This window comes from Leptosomus discolor, chromosome 1, assembly GCF_034619465.1.
Source record: "Leptosomus discolor isolate bLepDis1 chromosome 1, bLepDis1.hap2, whole genome shotgun sequence".
NCBI lineage: Eukaryota > Metazoa > Chordata > Aves > Leptosomiformes > Leptosomidae > Leptosomus > Leptosomus discolor.
The window spans coordinates 217,961,891-217,984,865 of NC_141391.1; the positions used below are offsets into that span (position 1 = coordinate 217,961,891).

The 22,975-nt window shown below is 54.6% G+C and overlaps 1 protein-coding gene across 1 annotated transcript in view; it reads right to left on the reverse strand.

Moving 5' to 3' along the window:
* Positions 1–3,638: 3,638 nt before the first annotated feature.
* AHCYL2 (adenosylhomocysteinase like 2) overlaps positions 3,639–22,975 on the reverse strand; it is a 108,453-nt gene continuing 89,116 nt past the window's right edge. Inside the window, exons 6-17 of the mRNA XM_086475254.1 lie at positions 22,769–22,863; positions 17,070–17,176; positions 15,152–15,268; positions 10,663–10,726; positions 9,490–9,578; positions 7,884–7,954; positions 7,650–7,744; positions 6,871–6,969; positions 6,298–6,366; positions 6,134–6,212; positions 5,240–5,360; positions 3,639–3,809 (exon numbers count right to left, since the gene is read on the reverse strand). Coding sequence (XP_086331380.1) covers positions 3,803–3,809; positions 5,240–5,360; positions 6,134–6,212; positions 6,298–6,366; positions 6,871–6,969; positions 7,650–7,744; positions 7,884–7,954; positions 9,490–9,578; positions 10,663–10,726; positions 15,152–15,268; positions 17,070–17,176; positions 22,769–22,863 — 1,013 coding nt within the window. The 3' untranslated portion in view covers positions 3,639–3,802. The remainder of the gene's footprint in view (positions 3,810–5,239; positions 5,361–6,133; positions 6,213–6,297; positions 6,367–6,870; positions 6,970–7,649; positions 7,745–7,883; positions 7,955–9,489; positions 9,579–10,662; positions 10,727–15,151; positions 15,269–17,069; positions 17,177–22,768; positions 22,864–22,975) is intronic.

The window sequence follows — 22,975 nt, forward strand, 5'->3', positions numbered from 1 at the left end:
CATGGGGTGTACCTGGAGGTGACAGGTTTGGGGGGGGGCCCGTGGGGTGTACCTGAAGGTGACAGTTTTGGGGGGTGGGGGTGCTGGGAGCATCACCCAGATGTGATGGGGTGCCCCTGGGGGGTGCTGGGAGCAAAAGATGCAGTGGGGAAGGGCGGGGGGGGGGGCTATGGGGGTGCTGTGGAGGATACGGGGTGTCCCGAGGGGTGATGGGTTGGGGGAGCAGGGGGGGAGCTGGGGGCTGTAGGAGGTGCCCATGGGGCTAATGGGGGTGCACGGGGGGGGGGGGCGGGGGTGGCCATGGGGGTAACGGGGTGCTGGGTCCTGCTGGCACCTGGGGGGGCTGCAGCTGCCCCACTGCGGGCAGGGGCCAAGGGTCCCCGTCCCCGATGGGGAACCCCCCCGCCCCACACCCCCACCCAGCATCACCCGTCGAGTTGGGTTGTCCAAAACCCCCGGTACCAGTTTTGGCTAAAAGCAGCTCCTGGGGGCCTGGAAACGAGGGGTGGGAGAGATCGGGGCTTCCCCTCCCCGCTCCTCCCCTCTCTCCTTCTCCACCCAATATGGGGGGGGGGACACGGTTGGTTTTTGGGGCGACCACGCGGGGAGGTGCCGGACGCCCCGTCTTGGTGCTGCTCATGTCTGGCACCGTTCCCCAGCCACTGGGAAACCCAAGTTTTTCCCTCCGCCGCCCCGGCAGCGTTGGCGGCTCCGCAGCGGGGAGGTGACGGACCGGGAGCAGATAACGGGGTGTTTCTGGCACCGTTCGGCCGCGTCCCCCAAGGACAAGAGCCGAAACGGCCGCCCGGAGCCCAAACAGCCCCGGCGGCCCCAAGGACGCGCGGCCGCCGGAGCAGCTTTTCCAGCTGGGATTTACACGGCAGCGGTGGGAACTCGGGGCTACGGCACGGCGCCGGGTTTGGGGACAACGTCTCCATCCCCACCCCAGGGCATCACCATCCCTCACGCCCTCCTTGCACCCAAAAGCCTCCCCATCTGCTCCTGCCAGACCCGACAGACGCTCCCGAGAAGCTGAGTTTTTCCAATGTTTTATTTGTGTTTTGAGATTACAGAGTCTTTATTGCTGATCTAATACAATCACTCAGACATTAATATTTAAAACATCCTTTTTGAAAATGTTAAGTCTGCAAAGTTTTCGTTTCCTCGCTGCAGGCTGATGACAGGTTTTGCCTTGTTATTTCTAAAGTTCAGAACAGAATTAATTTCCTTATACAATTTTGCTGGTGTTACCTAAATCTCCTTTTTCCTAATTCTTTAAAAATGCGTTACATTAAAAAAAAACAACAAAAAAACAAAAAACAAACCGAACAACCCAAACAAATAACCCATTACACGTTTAATTTAGAGATGATCACAGAATATGATTCCAGATTGATTAGGAAAAAGCCAAGCAAGCAAAAAAGCTTACAGAAGAAGCAGAGCGACACGGAGAAGAGCTTTAAAAATCGAGGTGGGAAAAGCCAGTTGGGATTTTGTTATTAATTTTTTTTTTCCTTTTTCTCCTATAAGATAAAACGGGCTTAAAATTCGGCACGAAGGAATTCACGGATGAGGACAGCACCACCGTCTGCTGCACAAGCGCCGGGCGCGGGGGAGGGAAGCGACTGCGTGAGCTGTACCGAAGGGTCACGCGGATGGGGAGGGATTTTCCCGGGGCAGAAGCGGCTGCGGCGGGGACACCCGTTTTCCAAAAGCTGCTTTGCTCAACGTGACCCCGCAACCGCATTTTCACCTCGACCGAGAGCAGGATTTCAGGCTGCGCCTCCGCAGAGAACCACAGAAACTCGGGGGGTCGTGGGCCGGTGCAGCCCAAGGCAACCCAGCGCGGGGAAAGGCCCGAACGTGGCGTTCCAAATGGCTCGGCGGGACTCTTCCCGAAAATCTCAGGATCTGGATAAAACCGATGAGCGAGTAGAGATCATTTCAAGTTTGTGGTTAGCGACCAGTCTATGGTAAGTCTTCTCGAAGCCCTAAGAGTCTCCTCAGCGTCCTCAAAGCCCTAACATCCCCTGAAAGCCACCTCAAAGCCCTAAGGTCTTCCCAAGATCTTCCCCAGGCCTGGCTTTGAGGGATTTCAAAGAGAAACTTGGAACAACCAAGCGCACGAGAGCGTTCGCTCCGAAGACGAGCGGCTTGCGCTCAAGCTGAATTCAGGCCTCGGCATCAAAAGCCGTGAGAGGGACTTGGCCGCCGAGAGCCTAATTCCACAGCTTCTCCTTTCTTGTGCGTGAACGAGCTGCCACAAAAAGAGGTTTTTCACGACGGCGAAGAAGTCCGCGAGGACAAAACAAGGATCTGGAGCTGAGGAGGGACTCGGGTACCAAAGCAGCAACCACAGGATAAAGGCTTTTGTGCTCACGGGGTCGGGCCACTTTCTTTCAGAAGGACCATGTTCTCCACGTGGACCATAAAAGTGACTCTGATGAGACACGGAGACTTGGAGAGTCACCTTGGTAAGCGTGCCACGCTGTCCGCAGCGTTCAGGCGGGACATCCTGGGCTAAAAAGAGTAATTATGGCAAATTTGTTCTCCCTTGGCTCCGACGCATCAAGACTTGAGGCGCTTGAAGGGTTTTAGTGATGCTGAACTCTTCCCCGCGCCCAACATCACGGTGGGGATTACTCCGGCGCGCGGCTCGCACACCCAAAGGGGATTTCCAGATTTTCTCGTACAAATGTTACTAGAAAACGAAACTCCAGAGATTTCCAATGAGGACTGAAATTCAGCAGCCGGAGAAAGACCTCGCGTGGACACGGGTCCTCCCAGGCGGGACGGTCCGTCGAGCTCTGCTGGGCTTTGGCAGAGCTCCCCGACGCGCCAGCAGCATTTCTCGGCGAGGTTGCAAGGCTCTTCCACCAGCGCGGCCACGCAGGGCTGCCCCGGAGCCCCACCGGGAGCACGACTTTGGTTGAACCACAGCAGGTTGGCACTCGTAACGTAAGCAGCAGGAAAATACTGAGGAGCTGTGATGAAGGGAGCGGCGGCGGGTCCTCCCCCACCAAGAGTCTGCCTCCGAGCGGGCACCGCTCTGCCCTCCCGGCTCCTCCCGCGCGCGAGGGGCTACCCCTGGCTGACGCCGACGACCGGACCCTTCGTGACAGCTTCCAGCAGTGCTAAGGCGAAGTTCACCGACTCGCTGGCGGAACCGTCCCTCGGGCAGTTCGGCAGAGCCACGAGAGGTTTTCTCCAGTGAGCGCCGGCGAGATTGACCGCTTCGCTGCCAAGGCGGCACCCGGCTGGTCGGCGGCAGCGCCTGGAGCGCGCGAGGTTTTTAGCTGCGTTGTCAAACGGCGGGAGAAACGCAAACCCAGCCGCCCCCCCGCCGGCTGCCGGGGTCCTGCTCCGCTGGAAGAAGCACCGGGATGCGAAGGAAGCCGAAAGCGACGCGCGCCACCTCGGAGGCGGATCCTGCGGCTCCCGTCGTGCGGATGAGCGGTGACGACGGACGACTCCAAGTACGTCGCGGCGATTCGGTTCCACCGGCTCCCTCCTCGCCTGCCCCCCATCCTCCCAGCCCCGAAAAAGAACAACCCAAAGAGAAAAATGAAACCAACGGAAAGAAACCCACCGTCTCCCAGTCCCGCGGCAGTACGAACACCAGTGGCAGAGGCCGCATGTACAGTATTCTAATTTAATAAATAAATAACCTAAACACACTGTCTACTATGTGAGCAAGCCCGGCTCTAACTTAGGAAGCTTGCGCTGTTTCATCCTGTACAGTAGTTGAGAAAAGACTTGGGTTCTTGTTCCTCGCGATTCTCCGGGATACAGCGGCAGGAACTTAATATCTGGGGAGAAGAAGAGAAGACGAGGCTTTGGTGAGCTGCTGGCGAAGAGCAAAGCTCCCCCAGCATCAGCGCGGGGTATTTTGGGACGGGTGGACACCAGGAAATGCTTGAGAAAGGGATTCGATCCTCATCTCCTCCCCCACAAATACCACGCTCTATTTAGCCGCCTGCCCTCTCGCTTCGAGTGTGGGAAGGGGAGAATTCAGCGGCGCCCGGCTGATTCAGGGACGGAGTCCCGGCCGTTTGCGGCAACGCCGGCTCAGAAACCGGGGGAAGGTGCAGTGGAGGTGGAAGAGTAAACGCCTTAAATGCCAAAGCCTGGCTCAAACTGGCTGAATTTATCAGGAAGGCTCCCGTTAGGCTGGGAACTAAAAGCAGATAATATCACAAACGAAGCTACATGGGAGGAGAGAGAGGTGTCTGCTTTAAGGAAGCAAGCTCTGGAGCTGCACGGGGAGGAAGTCTAATTCCAAATGCGCCTGGAGATCTCCCCTCCCCTCTCGTCCTACGCACCCACACGTCAAAATAGGGAATTTTAGAGAAGACTCTTTGCCTTTTGTACACGGAGGCTTAAATCCCTGCAGGACACCGAGGCGAAGCTGATGGAGTCCATCTCTGCCCCACGGCAGAGCTGGCCGGGCTCTCCCTCGACGCAGGGAAATTTGCCGTGACCCTCCACTTATCCCGACTTCTCCACACGTGGGACAAACCGGCTCCCCGCAAGGTCGGGACTACAGCCAGACACCGAGACCGGGCAGAGAAAATGGAACCGGAGGAAATTCCTCCACGGGAGGGCACGGCCGTGCAGCAGCACCAGGATTTTGCAGGTAACACAGGGCAGGGGGATAAAAAAAACAAAAAAAAAGCTCTGGATCTGGCAAAACCCACTAAATCCCGAAACCGGAGCGTTTTTTTTTGGCACGGGCATTGCTCTCGCGTGAGCGCTGAAGATCTACGCGCCGAGAAAACGCCTTTTCCTGCAAGAAAAGGATCTGGGCTTCGCCCCCCGGCCAAGCTGATGTGTGTTTGTGCAAAGCTGGTTTGGTTTTGTGGTAAAAACCGCGTCGCAGCGGCGGCGACAAACCTAAGTGTGGAAAAAGAAGCGATCCGGGGGCTGATACTGAAAACGATGATTATTTCGGGGGGATCAGCCCAGCCTGCGCTGGGGGGCTGAGCCCGTCGGAGCAGCCCCCGGCGCGAGGGGCCAACGCTGCTCGGTGCCACCTCGCCCTTCGTCAGCCTTTAAAAGCTCCGACCGCGGCGTCCCCTTCCCGGCCGGATCGCTTCCTCCGTGGCGATGGGAACGATCAGAAACACCCCCGCCCCGTCCCCGGGATCTTCTCAGGGGGTTAAACCCCGTCCCCTCCGCCCCACCTGCACGTGCCCCCCACGCTGGTGTCGGGAGGAAGAGGGCGGTTGGGGAGCAGCACCTGTAGTAGTTTGGTTTGAAAGGTCCGTTCTTGTTCAGCCCCAGGTATTTCGCTTGCTCATCCGTTAGCTCTGTCAGGTGGGCGTCGAAGGTTGGGAGGTGAAGGCTCGCCACGTACTCGTCTGGAACGATTTCAAGCCTCGTTAGTAGGGTCAGGAGAAAGCAACGAGTGTGTCCCCCCCCCCGCCCTGCTGGGCACCACGTCCCTAAAGCCCCAGCTGGGAAAGGCGTCGCCCCTCACGCCTTCGCTGCTGAACCCTGAACGGGGAAAACCAAGGCTCTCATCTTCTTTTTTTTTTTTATGAGGGAGGAGGGGAGAACCTTTCTCTGAAATACCCTTCCAGCAGGACTCCTGGGGCTGCTGCTGCGTTACACCGTACCCTTGGGCAAGCTTGGATGCTCTGCTGATGCAGCAGCCACCGGACATTTCTGGTAGGTGACACCTAAAGCCCAAGCTCGGGACGAGCTGCACCTGGTCTCAAAAACCACAATGAACACAAAAAAAGCCCAGTTTGGCAGCGGTCAGCATAGCTTGCGGCCTCAGGAGCGGGGGGTTTCTGCTGGCAGAGCTGCTGGTTGGGGACCACGTGGCTTCGCGGCCACCGAGGGCAGCTCCGCCGGCAGAAGCCCTACGTGAAAATCCTCTGCGTCAGCACGGTCGGCCGAGGGCGTCAGCCCGTTTTCCCCAGGGGGGACGGAGGAACAACACGTCCAGTCGAGCCAAGAGCCCAGACACAGTGGGAAGAACTTGCTGGAAGACCCTGAGCTTGGCAGGGAGGCAACCAAGAGAGCCCAGGAGGCTGCGGTGCCCCGCCGTCCTCAGCCCAGCCTCGCAAAACCTCCCGTCCGTTCAGTCTCAAAACCCAAAAAGAGAAGGCAACGAGCGCATCTTTACCCATTTTCTTAGGCAGCAAGTACACGTCTTGCTTGTAGCGGCCTTCAGGAGCGTTGTAGAGCTCTATCAAAGCCAAAGCCTGGATGGAGAAGACACTTAGGTAAGCAACGGCTGCCCGCTACGGAGCGAGGTGCTGCTTTCGGCTCAGCCCAAACCCTACTCGCCTGCGTGGTGGCAGTGATGGACAAGACGAAGGTGGGGACGGTGGAGCAGCTCAGGTTCAGCAGGCGGCCCTGGGAAGCGAAAACTGGTTGTTATCTCAACACGGCACCAAAACCAGCCTACAGCCCTACAGAGGGTACAAGAACCACGGGTGAAACGCGGCCCTTTGGGACAAAACACCATTTATCTCACGCATCGGAATCCCAAGACGTTGGTTGCCCTTCTAACGCCGTAAAACCAGCTCTGAAAATCACAGAACGGTTGGGGTCGGAAGGGAAGAGATCATCTAGTCCAACCCCGCTGCTAAAGCAAGGTCACCTACAGCAGGTACCTGACAAAACACCCTGGGGGAGATACCCTGGAGTGGGATCAAGAAAAACACAGGGGCTTTTCTGCGTTTCCAGCAACTCATGGGTCACACCAAGCCTTGCAACCAGAGGGACTACGGAGCTGCCGAGGCCCAAGGAGGTGACTTCTGGACGCGCTTTGGCCCCACGGCTCGTCCCAACCCTTGATTCCTTCCCCCGCGAGCAGAGGCGCAGGTTGCCATCCCTGCTCCTCTGCCTGCCACTCACCTCCGCCAGAAGGACTATTCTCTTCCCATCTGGCCAGATGACGTGGTCCACCTGGGACCTCACCCTCTCCCAGGTCAGCTCGGGCGTACGCAGGCTTGCCTGAAACACGGTGTCAACACAGTTACAGCACCGGCAAAAGATCAACCCCCCAGCAGCTGCATAATGGGAACGAAAAGAGGAAGCAACTCGCTGACAATTATCGTTTCCTTTGGGCCCGGCCGCGGTCCCAGACCAACGAAACCTTTATGAATCATAACCTGGAACTCTTTTGAGGGTGACAATACATCAAAGCTCCAGCAACAACTATTGTTCAAGCTCTTCTGGCTGGAAGAGGACTCGTGGTCACCAACTGAACTGTGAAGGGCTGCGCTCACTTCTTTCCAGCACAGAAAACGGCTTTCAACCCAGGGGGTTGGCCGAGCAATTCTCCACCGACCTTCAGACAAGACTCTCCTGTTTTCTCACTCATCTCTAAGCACAGACGAGGAGATTTCAGTGCCTTTCGGTAAAGCGCGGTGGGTTGCACCAAGCCGAACTCTTGGCTGGGTCTTACTGGTCCAATAACCCGAAAGCAGAAGGACTGGGCTGGAGCAGGTGACCCCCTGACTCCCCAGGGGAAGGGATGGGGCTGGTGGACACCAGACGCTACGCTGGAAGCTGGAGCAGTTCGCCCAGCCTCCCTCGGGATCGCAGGAGCGACAGCGACGCGGGTCGGCCGCGGCCGCCGAAGGGTCCCCGAAAGCGCCGTCGCCCCACCCCGTGGTGCCCCCCGCGCTCACCACGTCGATCTCGGTGTTGGAGTGCCCCATGTTGCAGACGATGCAGCTGTTCTTCATCCGATCCAGGTGTTCCCTGGTCACCACGTTCTTGTTGCCTGCAACGGGACAGCAACGCCCGTAATCAACAGCCACGTTTCCCTTTTCCCCACCTTTTTTTCGCCTTTTCCTTTGGGAAAAGGACGATGGGGTGAGCATCCCTGACGGCCCGTCCTCCCGCCTCAGGGAACCACGTACCCGTGCAGGTGATGACGATGTCAACTTGTCTGATGACTTCATTGAGTTTCACAAGGCGGAATCCATCCATGCTAAAAGGAGAGGAGGGGAAAAAAGGAGGCTGAGAAGCAGCAAAAACGTGCCAAAAATAGAAAAAAACCATCAAGTGATTCTCAGAGACTCGTTTTAACTTTCCAGTGCCGGGCTGGGACACAGCGACGCAGCACAGGAAGGGCCACGTGCCCCAAGTCATCGGGAGGGTTTCTGGAGCCAGCCTGGAGGATTTGGGACTGTTGTGGGGAGAAGTGGAAAGAGATTTTTGGTGGGGGGGTGTTCATGTTTTCCGCCAAGGCCCCCTACAGCTGCAGGTCTGAGTTTTCGACGGGGATGGCTTTTTTAAAGCTGCTGCTCCTGCAAAGCGCAGCCAGAAGATGTAGCTACGCCCTCCTGCTGCAGAGTCTTTTCTGGTCTGGATTTAGGTCGCCTGAAAAACAACCCAGATCACCCCAAACCCACGGATGTCGACCACGGAACCTTGGGATCCACACTGAGGCTCCTACACGATCTTTGCAAGCGCTGAGCTCTCGGCAAGTCGGGGGTGGAGCCAGGTGGATGCAGCCCGTCGGGAGGAGCAAGGGCAGGATTTCTATTATTTATTTATTTTTTTTTAGGATTTGTTGCCAGTCCTCCTGAGAACTTATTTTGGTGACTCTCACAAGCCGCAAAATCGTAGTTACTATTAAAAAAAAATATATTTTTTTGCTGCTGTTTGTCCCATTTACTGGTTGGGTTTGTTTTTTTTTAATCCCTGCCGCAAACTCCTCATGAGAGGGGCCGCGCGGCGCTGCCCCCCGCAGAGCCAGGGAAGGGGCTGCTGCCAACGCCCGAATTCCCAATTCAGGATGCGGGTGCTGGACGTGCCACCCGTAGAAGGGTGCAGAGCAAACCAGAAGTCGATCAGCTCTGCTAATTAAGCAGGGCTCGTTAGTCTCCTCACCCCTCGGAAAGCTCGCTGTTAGGAAGAGGCTGGGGGTTTAACACGGCTCCGGGTGTTTTGGGGACTCTGCTTTCATGGTCACGTCCCATCTCGGGATGCAGGAGCAGCCTCTCTGCACCAAAACAACCTTTACCTGGAGGAAACGAGGTCGGGGCTGATGGCCACGGGCCCGGGCGAGGGGAGAGCCGCGTGCCTTCAGCCCTGCGTCAGGGGACCGGCGCGGGCGAGGGGAGGCTTGTGAGGGGCGGGGGATCGCAGAACCCAAAACGTCCCTGGGGTGAGGTGCGTGCCCGGCACGGTAAAGCCCGAGTTTGCTCTCCAAAGGTCGCAGTTCACTCCCAACAACCTTTCACTAAACTCCTTCAAGCCGTATCGTTAAACTCGCGGCCGCTGCGGCTACGAGGAGGCAAGCGCGGGAGGCAGATGCGCTGGGTGACGCTTTAGTGCAGGAACCCTTTCCTGGCCGTGGGAGAGAGCTGCGGGGCCCTCCGAGGGCGCAGAGAAGCCACAAACCCCCTCACGGTCGCCCCTCTCGGGAGGGAGCTCTGCTGAGCAGGCTCTGGTTGTGGTTTTCCCTGGGGGGCAAAAACAAAGCCCGAAGAAGAAGCCGGGCTCGGCGCGACGGCTTACCAGGCCTGGAGGGCACAGATCGGGTCGATCTCTGTCACGTACACGATGGAGCCCATGGCCTTCAAGGCAGCACAGCAGCCCTTTCCAACCTGGGGAGGGAGAGGAGAGCAGAGGAAGAGTGAGATGCCAAGGGGTTCGGGAGACACCGAGCGCCAGCACGGCCGTGGGAAGCGTTTCGGGGTCGTCCGACTCCGGGCGTCTCTCCTGCAGCCCCAAGAGCCCTTTGCAGCCCTCTCGGCCACTCTGGCTGCATACACTCAATTCCTGGATTTGGAGTAATCTAGGGGCCTGAGTCAGGCCCAGCTTAGCTAAGAGAGGCACTAAAAAATATAAAAGTGCCGTTGATTTTGGTCCCAGGGAGTTCTTTTTCCCCCAAAACATCCTGGTAGCCAGAAAGGACCACGATAACGAGAGATTACACTTATCTCAGGGAAAGTTTGAGAGTCTCTTGTAACCTTTACTCTATTTAGGAAGCTTAATGGTTTAATCTCCCAGGGTTAACGAGCTTTAACCTTCACACAGCACGTACGGTGCCGCTCGCAGGGGAACGCAGGGGAACGGTTCAACGACCCGAGCGTTCCCCAAAAATGCAATTACACGTGAGAACATCGTCCCATTTTAGCTCTCGGGGAAAAAAACCAAACAAAACAACAAACCCAAGAGTCCCAGTACAGCAAGCACAGCCCAGCCCACCATAACTGGTGTTAACTGGTCCCGACACGAACTGCCAAAAGGTGAATATCCCAGTCTCGCCTCGGGAGAGGATTCCTCCGTTCAGGGGTGCGAGCACAGGGGTAAAGTCAAGATTAACTCCTCCTTCTTGACCACGCTTCAGCGTGCCACGCTGCGGCTGCGCAGTGCATCTGCAGAACCCACCCTCCGAGTATTTTAATATTAGATTAAATAGAACAGATCATTTAAAGACCATATTAACACATATTCATATCTGGATACGCCAATATTCAGACGTTAAAGATATTCAGAATGCTTAATACTCAGGTCTTTTAAGATTCAGGTTTGGTCTCGGCTTAATACTAAAGATTAACTGGAAATGAAGGAAATCTCCAGTTTTGGCAAACCCGTCAGGTCTGAAGGTACCTGCAGACGCAAAGCCCCGTCGGATAAAGCCCGGCAAAGGCGGCAGCACCCGCAGGTAAAACACGAACCCCTTACCTCCCCGTAGCCACAAACCACCACTTGCTTCCCTCCAAACATCATGTCCGTGGTCCGTTTAAGGCTAAGGAAAAAGAGAAAACCCAACAATTTAACGACCAGCAGTGAGATCCGTCCCGCCGCCGCCGCGGAGGCCAGGGGTCCTTGGCGGTTTGCTCCCCCTGACCACCGGGGTGGCAGCCCGGACCCCTGAGGATGCAATTCTGGGTGCAGAGAGGACCCAAAAGGCACCGAAAACCTGACTTTTTCCGTTGGTAAGGGCGAGTGCTACCAGTGGAACACAACCAAGAGGAAGGATTTGGGGTCTGGATCCCTTTTTTGTTGTGTTGGTTTTTTTTTTCCTTGGATCCCTTCATTTTGGTACTCCAGAAACACTTAAAATCTTTTCCAAAAATATTATTTTCCTTGATTTATTTTTTTTTTTTTTTAAAGTCAAAATGCCCCACAGAAATAACTACAGCAGAAGCAGGAAAGTGGTAATTTATTGCCAGAATCCCGGTGCTTTCCACAAATAAAGCTCTCCCTTCCACTCGGTTTCCTTCTGGTTTCTCCCCAAGAGTGTCCTACATTACAGGCTATTTTTAGCACACGAGTAAATAGGTTAGCAGTGCAGGGAAGGTGAAATTCCCTTACATTTCCGACAGAATTTAGATCAAAACCACAGCAGATTTAATTGCACCTCTGCTCAGACTTCCCTTGACCCAGTTTTAGATGCCTGGGCCAGACTGAACCCGAATCCCAACTTACCTATCCACGACGTCCCCCATCCATCACGACTGAAGACAACAAGATAAAGAAGATTTGAAAGCTTTTAACACTTCCTAGCCACTGGTGGCATCTGCTACACAAGGAACATGGAACTAAAAGCTGTATCCTCAACCCAAAATCGGGGGGCAACGCTTCACCGGGCAGCCGGCCCCCACGACAGGGGCTGCCTTGTGTGCCTTGTCCAGCGACCACGGAGCAGAGACACGGCCACGACAAAGAAGGAAGGGCTGCTTAATTAGAAGAATTACTTCATCAAGATGTTTTCACAGCATGGTTTGGGTTGGAAGGGACCTTCAGAGGCCATCTAGTCCAACCCCCTGCAGCCAGCAGGGACACCTTCAGCTGGATGAGGTTGCTCACAGCCCCGTCCAACCCGACCTTGAATGTTCCCAGGGATGGGGCATCGACCACCCCTCTGGGCAGCCTGGGCCAGTGTTCCACCACCCTCATTTCTCCCATTATTGCCTCTAGCAAAGCCCAGCCAGCGGCGCATTGCATCTCGGGGTACGCTGCTCCACATCTCAGCTTCACGGACTGTACGTATTTTGGAGACCAGCTGATGATTTTGACGGAACTTTTCCAGTTTGGATGGGCAGGAAGAGCAAGAAACCACTGGCTGTTTGCCGTGGCAGGTTCTGGCTCATGCAATAAAACATCTTGGCAGGCAAGAGCCAGATACCGCCACTGCCAGGCTTGACAAGGAGCCCAAAATTTAGACTTCTGGAACAACATGCGACGGAAACGTGGGGAAGAAACTGCGCGTGGAGCAGATCATCCAGAGAAGCGCACTCGGTGCTTTGCCAACTCCACGTTTGTATTTGGACTCACAGGTCTTACAAACACGAGTCTTCTTCACTTCTCCTGGTGAAGATGACCACTTCCAGGAAGACCGCTCCGAAGCCGAAGTGGTGAACGAGGCACTCGGCTACGTATCCCCCAGGGATCTGGGAGAAAGCTGTTAGAGCAAAGTGCACCGCCGACAGGGAAGCCCACGTGGTGTCGCTGAGAACCTCTGGTGGCACCAGACCGAAGGCGGCCGCAGCTGAACACCACGAGCGCTGCCAGACGGACTCTGACTGCACAGCAGGAGACACTTAGACGTCGGCCAGGAACCGAGAACTGCAGAGCTCGAGACTTGTTTCAACTTTAAGCCGTACCAGGTTATCACCATGAAAAAAAAAAAAGTCTTTTCTCTGGAAGCAGGCTGTCTTCTTCACGGAGGGTTCCTCCCCCACACCACAGCTACCTGGCACAGAACAGGCAATCTTTTCTCTGGTAGTCATCTCACCAGCATCAACGCCAGGCCGGAAGGTCAAATTTGTCCTAGCTTCTGTGCTTGCTTGTCTACTGGGACCATGACCAGATGCAATACGCCACAGTCCACCCATCTGAACTGTAAGAATGAAACTTGTCCTAATCTCACGTGGCTTTGACAAAATTTGGCAGTGGGGATGGTGGGGACAGGGACACCTCATTCCATCAAAATAAAGAGAAAAAAATGAGAAGGATAGGAATAAAAAAAAAAAAAAGATCACTGAGATTTCCACCCTCTCTAGATCACAGCTCCAAGGATTTGACACCGCATCTCAAGACCAACAGCCTCAGAAGATACATCGCGTTCCCGGTGCCCACGTATCCGTCAGCGACGGATTCCCGTCCGATCTACGGCACCCTCGGCGTGCTGCAGAGCTGGTGCCAGTCCCACGGTCTGCCTGCTGGGATTTTGGGGCGGGAGGGAGCACAGAGGGATGGAAACGCTCTTCTGCTCTAGGGCATCCTGCAGGACAGGTGGATCAAGCAGTCAGCAGCCCCATCGTTCCCACCTTCTGCGCCTCATTATTTATGCTCAGCTGAAGGACGGGGTTTAATCCCCAGACTCAGGTCTACGCTTTGGACGCACGACTGTTGTGGGGATAAGGTCTCGGTCAACCACAGCCTCTTCTGTTTTGTGTCTTTTGGTTTACTGTATGTTCACAGGAGAGGATAACAAAACGGGAACTAGAAAGGCAAAACGGTTGTGATGAAGGAGCCAGTTGACTCACACACACGCCACGGACAGAGATGGGGGGTTGGACCAGATGATCTCCAGAGGTCCCTTCCAACTCCTACCATTCTGTGTGATTCTGAGGTGGGTTTTATCCTGATGCCACAAAGGTAAGAGGGATGGGCAGGAGTATTGTAGCCATATGGAAGGACCCCTGAACTCCTCACGCAGGGGTGTGAGGAGCTGCAGGGCTGGAACACAGCTCCAGCCGCCTCGCCGAGCAGAGACAATGCACATGAGTCACCTACACAGACGGAAGGGCAGCATCACCCTGGGAGCACAAAGACTCGGTGAGATCCCTTTGAAGGGCACTGGGAAGTGCCTGATATCACTGTGGCTAATAAAGCGTCTCATGTTTCTTCCAGGCACACTGGTAAAAGATTCGTTTTCCATGAAAAGAGGAGCATGGGCAGAATTTAAGTGTGGGCCCCGTTCATACATGTAGCTGGGTTTAAAAATACTGAATCCAGTCTTCTAGAGATGCTAACGTCTTGGCTGCAAGATCGTTCTCCTGCAAACACAAGACTGGAATTGGCTGGACGGTCGCACCCAAAGAGTCACGGTCAACAGCTCGACGTCTGAGTGGAGACCCCGTGCGAACCTCGTGGAGTTCAACACGGCCAAGTGCAAGGTCCTGCCCCTGGATCGGGGGAATCCCAAGCACAGACACGAGCTGGGCCATGAGTGGATCGAGAGCAGCCCTGGGGAGAAGGACTTGGGGGTGCTGGTGGGTGAAAGACTGAATGTGAGCCAGCAACGTGCGCTGGTGGCCCAGAAAGCCAACGGCCTCCTGGGCTGCATCCAGAGCAGCGTGGGCAGCAGGGCGAGGGAGGGGATTCTGCCCCCTCTTCTCTGCTCTGGTGAGACCCCCCCTGCAGGGCTGCATCCAGCTCCGGGGCCCCCAGCACAGCAAAGACACGGAGCTGCTCGAGCGGGTCCAGAGGAGGCCACGAAGATGCTCAGGGGCTGGAGCAGCTCCCTGTGAGGACAGGCTGGGAGAGTTGGGGTGTTCAGCCTGGAGAGGAGAAGGCTCCGGGGAGACCTTAAAGTGGCCTTCAGTGCTGAAAGGGGGGTACAGGAGAGGTGGGGAGGGACTCTGGATCAGGGAGGGGAGTGATGGGATGAGGGGTAACGGTTTCAAACTGAAAGAGGGGAGATTGAGATGAGATTTTAGGAAGAACCTCTTCCCTGTGAGGGCGGTGAGGTGCTGGCACAGGCTACCCCCTCCCTGGCAGTGCTCAAGGCCAGGCTGGATGGGGCTGGGAGCAACCTGGTCTGGTGGGAGGTGTCCCTGCCCATGGCGGGGGGTTGGAACTGGATGGTCTTTGAGGTCCCTCCCAACCCAAACCATCCTGTGATTCCATTCTAGGATTCAAGGTTTGGTTTCTGCTGTGCATATATTCGCAGAGCTTTACACACTATTGCACATAGAGGTCTTAGGGCCTTCGGCCCCACAGAGACCCAGCTGCTGTCTCAGAACACCTCGCAGATTCCCATCTTTGACACAAAGGGGATGGATCAGAGCCAATAAAGGGTCTTTGTTCTCCTCTGACACACCAATTGACCTAAGATGACCTACAGCGGCAGGTAGGACAGACCCATAGACTCAGTTCCCTGTGGGGTCCCAACACGACCCGAGCAAGGGGTGCAGCCCCGTTTGGGTGGCCGTGTACGTACCCGTCCAGGATGGACTCTCTGCAGCAGTACAGGTTGTCAAACTTCTGCTTTGTGACCGAGTCGTTGACATTCATGGCTGGGACGCAGAGCTTCCCCGCTTTGGACAACTGGTACAGCCTGTTATGAATATGGGAAGAAACAAATCAACAACGGAAAAATATTTCCCTACACTCTACTGTTGCATGTTCTCGAGGTCTTGATTTGCTGGAGTGAGCAGCAGACATCTGGGGGGTCAAAGACGACCTCTTCATAGGAGCTCCTCATTTCAAGAGGAGAAATAGCACTCTTCCATGCACGGATGTTCATACCCATTTCCCTCCCCTCCTGAAGACCCACCAGGCTGGCAAGAGGCATTTCACAAAAGTGCCACACAGCAGATCAGAACATGCTCTAGACTCCACCTGCCTCAGCGGTTGATCACGCAACCATCCTCTGATGTCCTCAAAAAGAACAAAACCCCCAAATCCTGCTTCAGGTAACGTAAGAGGAGAGCTCCCGTCATTCCTCAAGCTCTTACAGCTCAAGACAAGCCGGGATGGCCACAGAAGGGTGACTTCCACAGCAACGTGAAGCTGCTGTGATCAACTCCTGCAGCAAGGCGCCCGTTTGAACAGCAGTAGGAGCGAAATCACCGAGATGCAGTGCGAGATGCAGTGCGAGATGCAGTGCGAGAAGCAACCAAGGTGGAGAAGACATCAACCTGACCTCCTGCTTCTGAGAGCAGACTCGACTCCTGGCGGCAGTAAAAACGCTAAAAATGAACCTAAACGCTCCGCTACGGCTACGAAAAGCATCGGAAAAGCATCTCCCTGCTCTAGACCTTGGGAAGGGGAACACGCTCCCTCGGTCAGGCTCTACAGACCACCTCCAGGCTTCTCCCCAGTCTCTCTTTGTCACCTGGGGAGCCTCAGTCACGACGTTGTCTGTCCCCTAGAGGCAAGAGGCACGCGTTCCCCGCACGCTCGCATCAATACCACCAACCTCAGAAAACTCCTGGCACGAGACCGCGGGGAACAATTTTTAACGCTGCTTCGTTCCTGCGCGTCTCTTTTGCCCATATTGGGAACGATTCCCGACGCTAAAAATACGACCCTGTCCTTTTCTTGACCCCACTGGCTGCAAACCTGAATCGGTCGCTCCCTTGTTTCAAGTATTTCGTTTCCCTGCTGCCGAGGGCTGCCTGCACCTCTGGCCAGACTCTCAGCCAGCTCCAAGAGCTGCAGCCAAGCCTTTCTCCCCGCAAAAACAAAGAAAAAAAAGCAGAGGCTGATGCTCTTCTCCTCAGTCCCTTATTTTCTGTCACCTGCAAGATGATTAACGCCACTGGAAAAACCCCGCTGATCCCTCTCCTGACCCCAGGAGCCAATTCTCCCATCACAATTCTGCTTCTGCTGCAGGCCGACGGATGTCACTCAGTCATACGGCCGCAACTCTGTGGTTCTCCCTTTCGGGACTCCCACCCCAACCGGAGACTCATTTCCTCTTCCCAAATCTCATTTCTTCCCACAGATTCAGTTTAGGACTACGCTTTTGACTTTCTCCAGTGCCCTTCCCTTCTGGTGCAACACGGTTTTTCACCTGCAAAACGAGGTGAGAGAACCATTGCCCCTACTTCCCAGGAACTTTGGGCACTTTTTCCACCCCGGCAATGGGCAGTAGGTGCTTCCACTCCTCGTCCGAAATTCAGAGCAGTGGTTCCAAGTTGCTTTCGCTACACACGAGATTCAAAACAGCTCTTACGGACCAGCCAAGCCCAAGCTGAAGGAAAACCACAGACCACGTATTAGGAGGTTCCACATTCAGCCGAGTCTGTGGCATCTTACAGCTTGGGGATCTTTTGCTACCAGTCTCCTGAGGCAGAAGATGCTTTTTTTTTGTCCAAACTTCCCCATGTTCCCAGTCCAGCCTGTCCCGTTACCTGTGGACACCAGTCACGCTCTCCTCTACTATCCCCTTGATCTTCTTAAACATGTTGGGATATTTCTTGTAAATCCAGTGAGTGAGATCACCCCCGTCATCCAAGATCTGTAAGAAAAACAACCACAAAGTCACCGCTCTGAAGATCCAGTAAGGCCTGCTGACCCCAAAAAGGTACAAGGGATCAATCACACACTCAAATCATTCCTCATCGAGCCCGTGTTTTGGCATCTCAAACACCACACTGTGACAGCTTAGGTGAGGCTACTCTGCTTGACCACGCCGAGCAGGAGCGCTGCTTCACCCATACTGTGCTGGAAAGGCAACGGGCCAGACAAACACGTTGGACCTTGATGTTTACCATGAGACCACAGGAAACATGGAAAAATGCTGTGGAAGCTCCTCTCCCCCTGTCTCCCCGAAGCACAGATGGAAAAGCCTTTGAACCATACAGAGTCATTGGCTTTCCTAGTATGACTGCTAATGGAGGAGGATGGAGGAGGATGGAGGAGGGATGGAGGAGGATGGAGGAGGAGGGATGGAGGAGGATGGAGAAGGATGGAGGAGGAGAAGGATGGAGGAGGATGGAGGAGGATGGAGGAGGATGGAGGAGGAGGAGGAGGGATGGAGGAGGATGGAGGAGGATGGAGGAGGAGAAGGATGGAGGAGGATGGAGGAGGATGGAGGAGGAGAAGGATGGAGGAGGATGGAGGAGGATGGAGAAGGAGAGATGGAGAAGGGATGGAGGAGGGATGGAGGAGGGATGGAGGAGGATGGAGGAGGAGGGATGGAGGAGGATGGAGGAGGAGGGATGGAGGAGGATGGAGGAGGAGGAGGATGGAGGAGGAGAAGGATGGAGGAGGAGGAGGATGGAGAAGGATGGAGAAGGAGGGTGCAGAGCCAGTAGTGCCAATTATAATGTAACTGCATCATAAACCACTGCGTATTAAAAATACTGAACCTCTTCTAGACGACAGTTTTGGGTCTCTGCCCATTTCGTCTCGCTTGGAACCTCAATCTCAGAAGTACAAAACTCCTCTTTATCAGATCACGAGTCCCCCGAGCCACTCATTTCCTCCTAATGACACACTGCAGGGCGGTGGAGAAAGCCGGAGACTTACTGCTTTAATAAAAACATGAAAGATGAACACGCAAAGGTGCCCTTTGAAAAAGCGCCTCGGAAAGGACAGATGTGAAAACAACTCAGTCACAGAAATCTAAAAACTGCAGTGGAAAGAGGTGTCTCAGAGCTTGTCTGTTCTCTGCTGGGAGAACACACATACGTGTTTTCCAGCATATGGCAACACACCTCGTAATGGCTTTGGACGCAGAAGCTCTAACACCTCTGGAAGTCTAACACGTAGCTCCAGAAACACCTTTGCACTGGTTGATGTTATTCAGGTATTTTTGTGACGTGCTGTGGTGTCGCCAGGATAATCAAAGACTTTAAGCCAAGGCTTATTTTTTACCTCTGTAAGTACAGAACCTCTGATAATTGCAGGAAATCTCACTGCTAGTGACAGGCAGTGGAGTTTATTAGGAGTCTCGGCGTTCGTGTCCTACACGCTTTCCTTGTCATGAATGTGGCCCCAATCCCAACCACTTCGGGTCATCCCCTGCTACATCCCCACACACAGCCATGCCCCAGGAGGGTGCTGAGCTCCGAATGCTTCAAAGAGGGACCCACTGGGGCACCGTAATGAGGTGGCTGGGAAAGAAGAAAAGAAAAAACCCAAACACATGCATTTCTCCGAGCCCTCATGCCACCCAGGTGGCCTCGGGTGGCCCAAGCAGTGCCCAAGCAAGGCGGGAAGTGTGACAACCCCCACGAGACTGAGACTCCAGAATAAAACAGGGAGCAGATTTCACCGAGCGGCAGATGAAGTGCTGAGGACCTGCATTAGCTGGGCTGGCTGAGAGCGCGTTGCCCCAAATTATTATTACCCTCCTCCTCCTCTTTGGATGTTCGCTACACCAACGCCAAAGACTTCTGACTGCATCATCATCATCGTCATCCTCATCATCACCCTCTTTGCATATTCCCTGCACCGTCAAAGGCTTTTGACTGCATCATCACCATCATCTCTGCATATTCCCTACACCAGCATCAAAGTCTTCTGACTGCGTCCTCCTCCCCCTCCTCCTCTTTCTCCTCCTCTTTGCACGCCCCCTACGCCAACACCCAACACTTCTGACTGCCAAGCCAGCCCTTATTCACCTACAGGCACGCACGTGTCCTAAAATGCAGATGTCAAACCTGGGCAGAAGCAGCTCTGCTCGTCGGCGGGCGGTGGAGCTCCACAGAGACCCTCTCTGCCCCACGTGTCTGCAGCTCTCCCACCAGCATCTGCAGCCACCCAGGAAAAATTAAGACTCTCCCCATGCTCCTTGCAGCAGAAGCCCCATTGAGGGCACAAAGACGATGTTCCTGAGCTTTGTCACGACAAAGCTTCACGGAGCCGCCACGCTGACGTCCATGGGTGAAGAGTTCCTTGGAAATGCGATGAACCATCGCAACCTTTTTCTCTCTAAACCGCAGGATTTCCCACTGAAGGCGAGTGCTGTGGGTAGCAGCTGCTCCTCCACGAATGTCTGGAAAGCACATGGTGTCCTGCCAGAGCACAGCACGCATCTCCCACGCAGACCCAGCTCTTGAGTCTCCAAGGCACCCCCAGATCCACCTCCCGTTCACAGGCTGGGAAGCAGAGGCAGGTAAGGGTTAAGTGGGCTGAGAAGCTCTCCTGGGCCAGCCGAGGTAGGAATTCAGCAGCCTGGCTCCCAGGACGTCTTCATTTCATTAATCTCCATTTAATAGGGCACCTAATCCTCTTTCTAAGAGAGAATTCTGGGGGTTGGCAGTTTCCTCTTTCCTAGGAGGGCAGGAGATGAAAAAAAAACCCCAACACCCAAACCGAATCCGTGGAGGAACTAGTTTTTGACGGAAGGTCACCTTTGTCTACCAGCCCCAAACGGCCAACGGCAAAGCCCGTGGTGTGCGCCCCATATTCCTGCCGTTCTCTCAGCTTTACACTTCACAAATTTCATTTGAATTCTCCCCAGGCAGACTTTTTCTGGGGAAAAAAAAAAGGTCTTTCTTTGACGTGCGAAGAACTTTCGCGCACAGAAAAGCAGCCGTTGGAGACGGGAGCCTTGCTCTGCCTCTCGGCGCTGCTGCCTGACGCCCACCGAGAGGCACGATCTGCAAACCAACGCTCCCGGCTGCAGTTCATCAACCTCCCTCTTGATTTTGCCGCTTTCCCCTCGGAGCAGAGCACGCCGGAGTGGTTGCCCCTGTAAAAGACATCTTCCCATCACCCCGCGCCTGCAGGGAAGTTACTCTCCTTGGGGACGGGACCCTCCTCTGACCCAGGCACGAGGAGATATCTAGTCCTGCTCCTCCACAGCAGTACTCACCCGGAATTTTTAGCATTTTTGACTGATTTGGTGCATCCACATCCCCTTGGCAGGAGTTTCTCTCTCAGTGTTTTCTCTCCAAGGAACCGATTTCACATTGCTGTCTGCACAGAACGGCTGTGACTTCTCACTCCCTCATTTCATGTCTTCTCCAGCAGAAAATCTCTGGCTCTTCCATGGAAGAAACTGGTGTCTCAGGGTGACATTTTGCAACCTCTTCAAACCCCGCTGCCACCAAAAGTCTCACCCTGCCCCCCTTCCAACTCCGTTGGGGCAAGAGCCGACACCGTGCGGTTGATCTTGCCAAAACCAAGCAGATTAAAATTAGCCAGGATTAGCTCAGCAACGTGGTTGAAAATAACCTGCTACAGAAAACAACCGGTGAAAACACAAGGAGGTGGCAGGGAGGCACGGTGGGAGGCAGCATCGAAATCCCCCAGCGGCAGCGTGGTCCTAGACCAGTTTATGCTGCAAAGGAAACCGAACTCTCAGCACTGCAGATTCAGTATTTTTCAGGAAAAAAAAAACCACCCTGAGCTATTCCTGTCCAGACAGAGCACTCCTCTGAAGGTCTGCTATTCCCATCAGAAAACCCTGGGTTTTGGAGACTCTCAGTATTTGTGGCTAACTGTTCCCATGGAGTAGTGCCACACAGAAGCCCTAAAACTGAATATTCAGATTTTTGGATTGCGAGACATCCCTATTTATTTGCATGGGATGTACAAGGTCACCCTCACGGGGAAAAAGCTTTTCCTGATGTTCATGTGGAACCTCCCGTGCTCCAGCTTGCACCCGTTGCCCCTGGTCCTGTCAGTGGCCGTCACCGAGAAGAACCCGGCTCCATCCTCCTGACACTCGCCCTTCACGTATTTATAGCCACTGAGGAGGTCACCCCTCAGTCTCCTCTTCTCCAGGCTCAAGAGCCCCAGCTCCCTCAGCCTTTCATCCTGAGGGAGATGTTCCACCCCCTTCATCCCCTTTGGGGCTCTGCGCTGGACTCTCCCCAGCAGTTCCCCGTCCTTCTGGAACTGAGGGGCCCAGACCTGGACACACTGTTCCAGATGGGGTCTCACCAGGGCAGAGCAGAGGTGGGGGGAGAACCTCTCTCGACCCACTGACCACCCCCTTCTAGTCCACCCCAGGATGCCGTTGGCCTTCTTGGCCACGAGGGCCCATTGCTGGCTCATGCTCTTCTCATATGAAGAAGATCCTTTCCACAGCTGTTCGTCACCCAGTGTCCAGCATCCTATTTCTTATCTCTGAAAACATGGACCTCCAAAACCAGGCGTGCCAATCTTTGGGAAATCCAAGGCATTTGGTGCTCTCCAGCAATTATTTCTGTGCTCCAGAAGCAGGTCTGAAAACACACTGATGGCTGGAGGCACGTTGCAGAATGAAGAGGTCCAAAGAGATCCTGGGAAAGCATCATATGCATATTCTGGTACGAGGACTTCTTCAATTACTGGCATTTTTGATGGGAAATTATTCCTCAGAAAGAAGAAGAAAGCCGCTGTCGTGTCTAGACTCAGACTTGGAGCTCGGGGGTGGATTTTTTGACATTCACAATTCTTTTTAAAGGTGACAGCGAGGAAGGGAGCAGGTGTAGACTGGAAGGGACAAAACCCCCCACCTCAAACAAGCTGATACTGGCAAACAAACCATACAGATACACGTCTAACTTCCCCCTTTGATTGCTTTTCATCTAATTTAGATCACAAGCTCCAGGGCTCAAAACCTGTTGGGAAGCACGACAAAACCAGCACATTTGACAGCTGCAAATTATTCCGCTCACCTCGTTCAGGGTTCTCTGTTTTCCCTAGAAACGAGGGCAGAACAAACCAGCAAAGTACGGAGTTGGGTTACCTGAGGTTTTGTGTTTGCACGGTAAGAGCAGGCTCAAAGTGCAGAAATCGCCTAAAAGTCTAGTTTTTGTTCTGAAACAGAGGCCTCGCCTAGATAAGAAAACTCCCATCAACCAAAGGTGTGAATTTAATTGAATATGGGGAAGCGGATGCAACCCCTTTTCAGGGTTGCACACGCAGAAGTCATTTAACCCACCTTCTCCCTGGCTTTACACCCGTGAGGCTGAGGTCAGTTAACTTGTGTAGTTCAACGTAAAGCCCTTTGAAGGTAAATGCTGCGTTAGCACCAAGCCTGAGCTGCTAAGCCAGGTCTAAATTCAGGAGGAGAACACAAGACCAGCCCTAAACCCTCCTTCTTCTCTTTAGGGGAGAGCTACCCACGCTTCAACGCGCGCCGAGCGTTTTACGGCCGGCCCCATCTCACCATGTTGGGCTGCCATCCCTCGACGTTGACGCAGCGATCGATGCACCACCAGAAGTCGTCTTCGGATTCTCCCTTCCAGGCGAAGACGGGGAACCCTGGCACAGAGAGGGAGACGGGTGCTAACACAGCCTGAGCCAGTCCCTTGGGGATCGGCTCTCCCTACATCCCCGCGTGAGGAACCAGGCTCCCGACACCACCGCGGTCTCG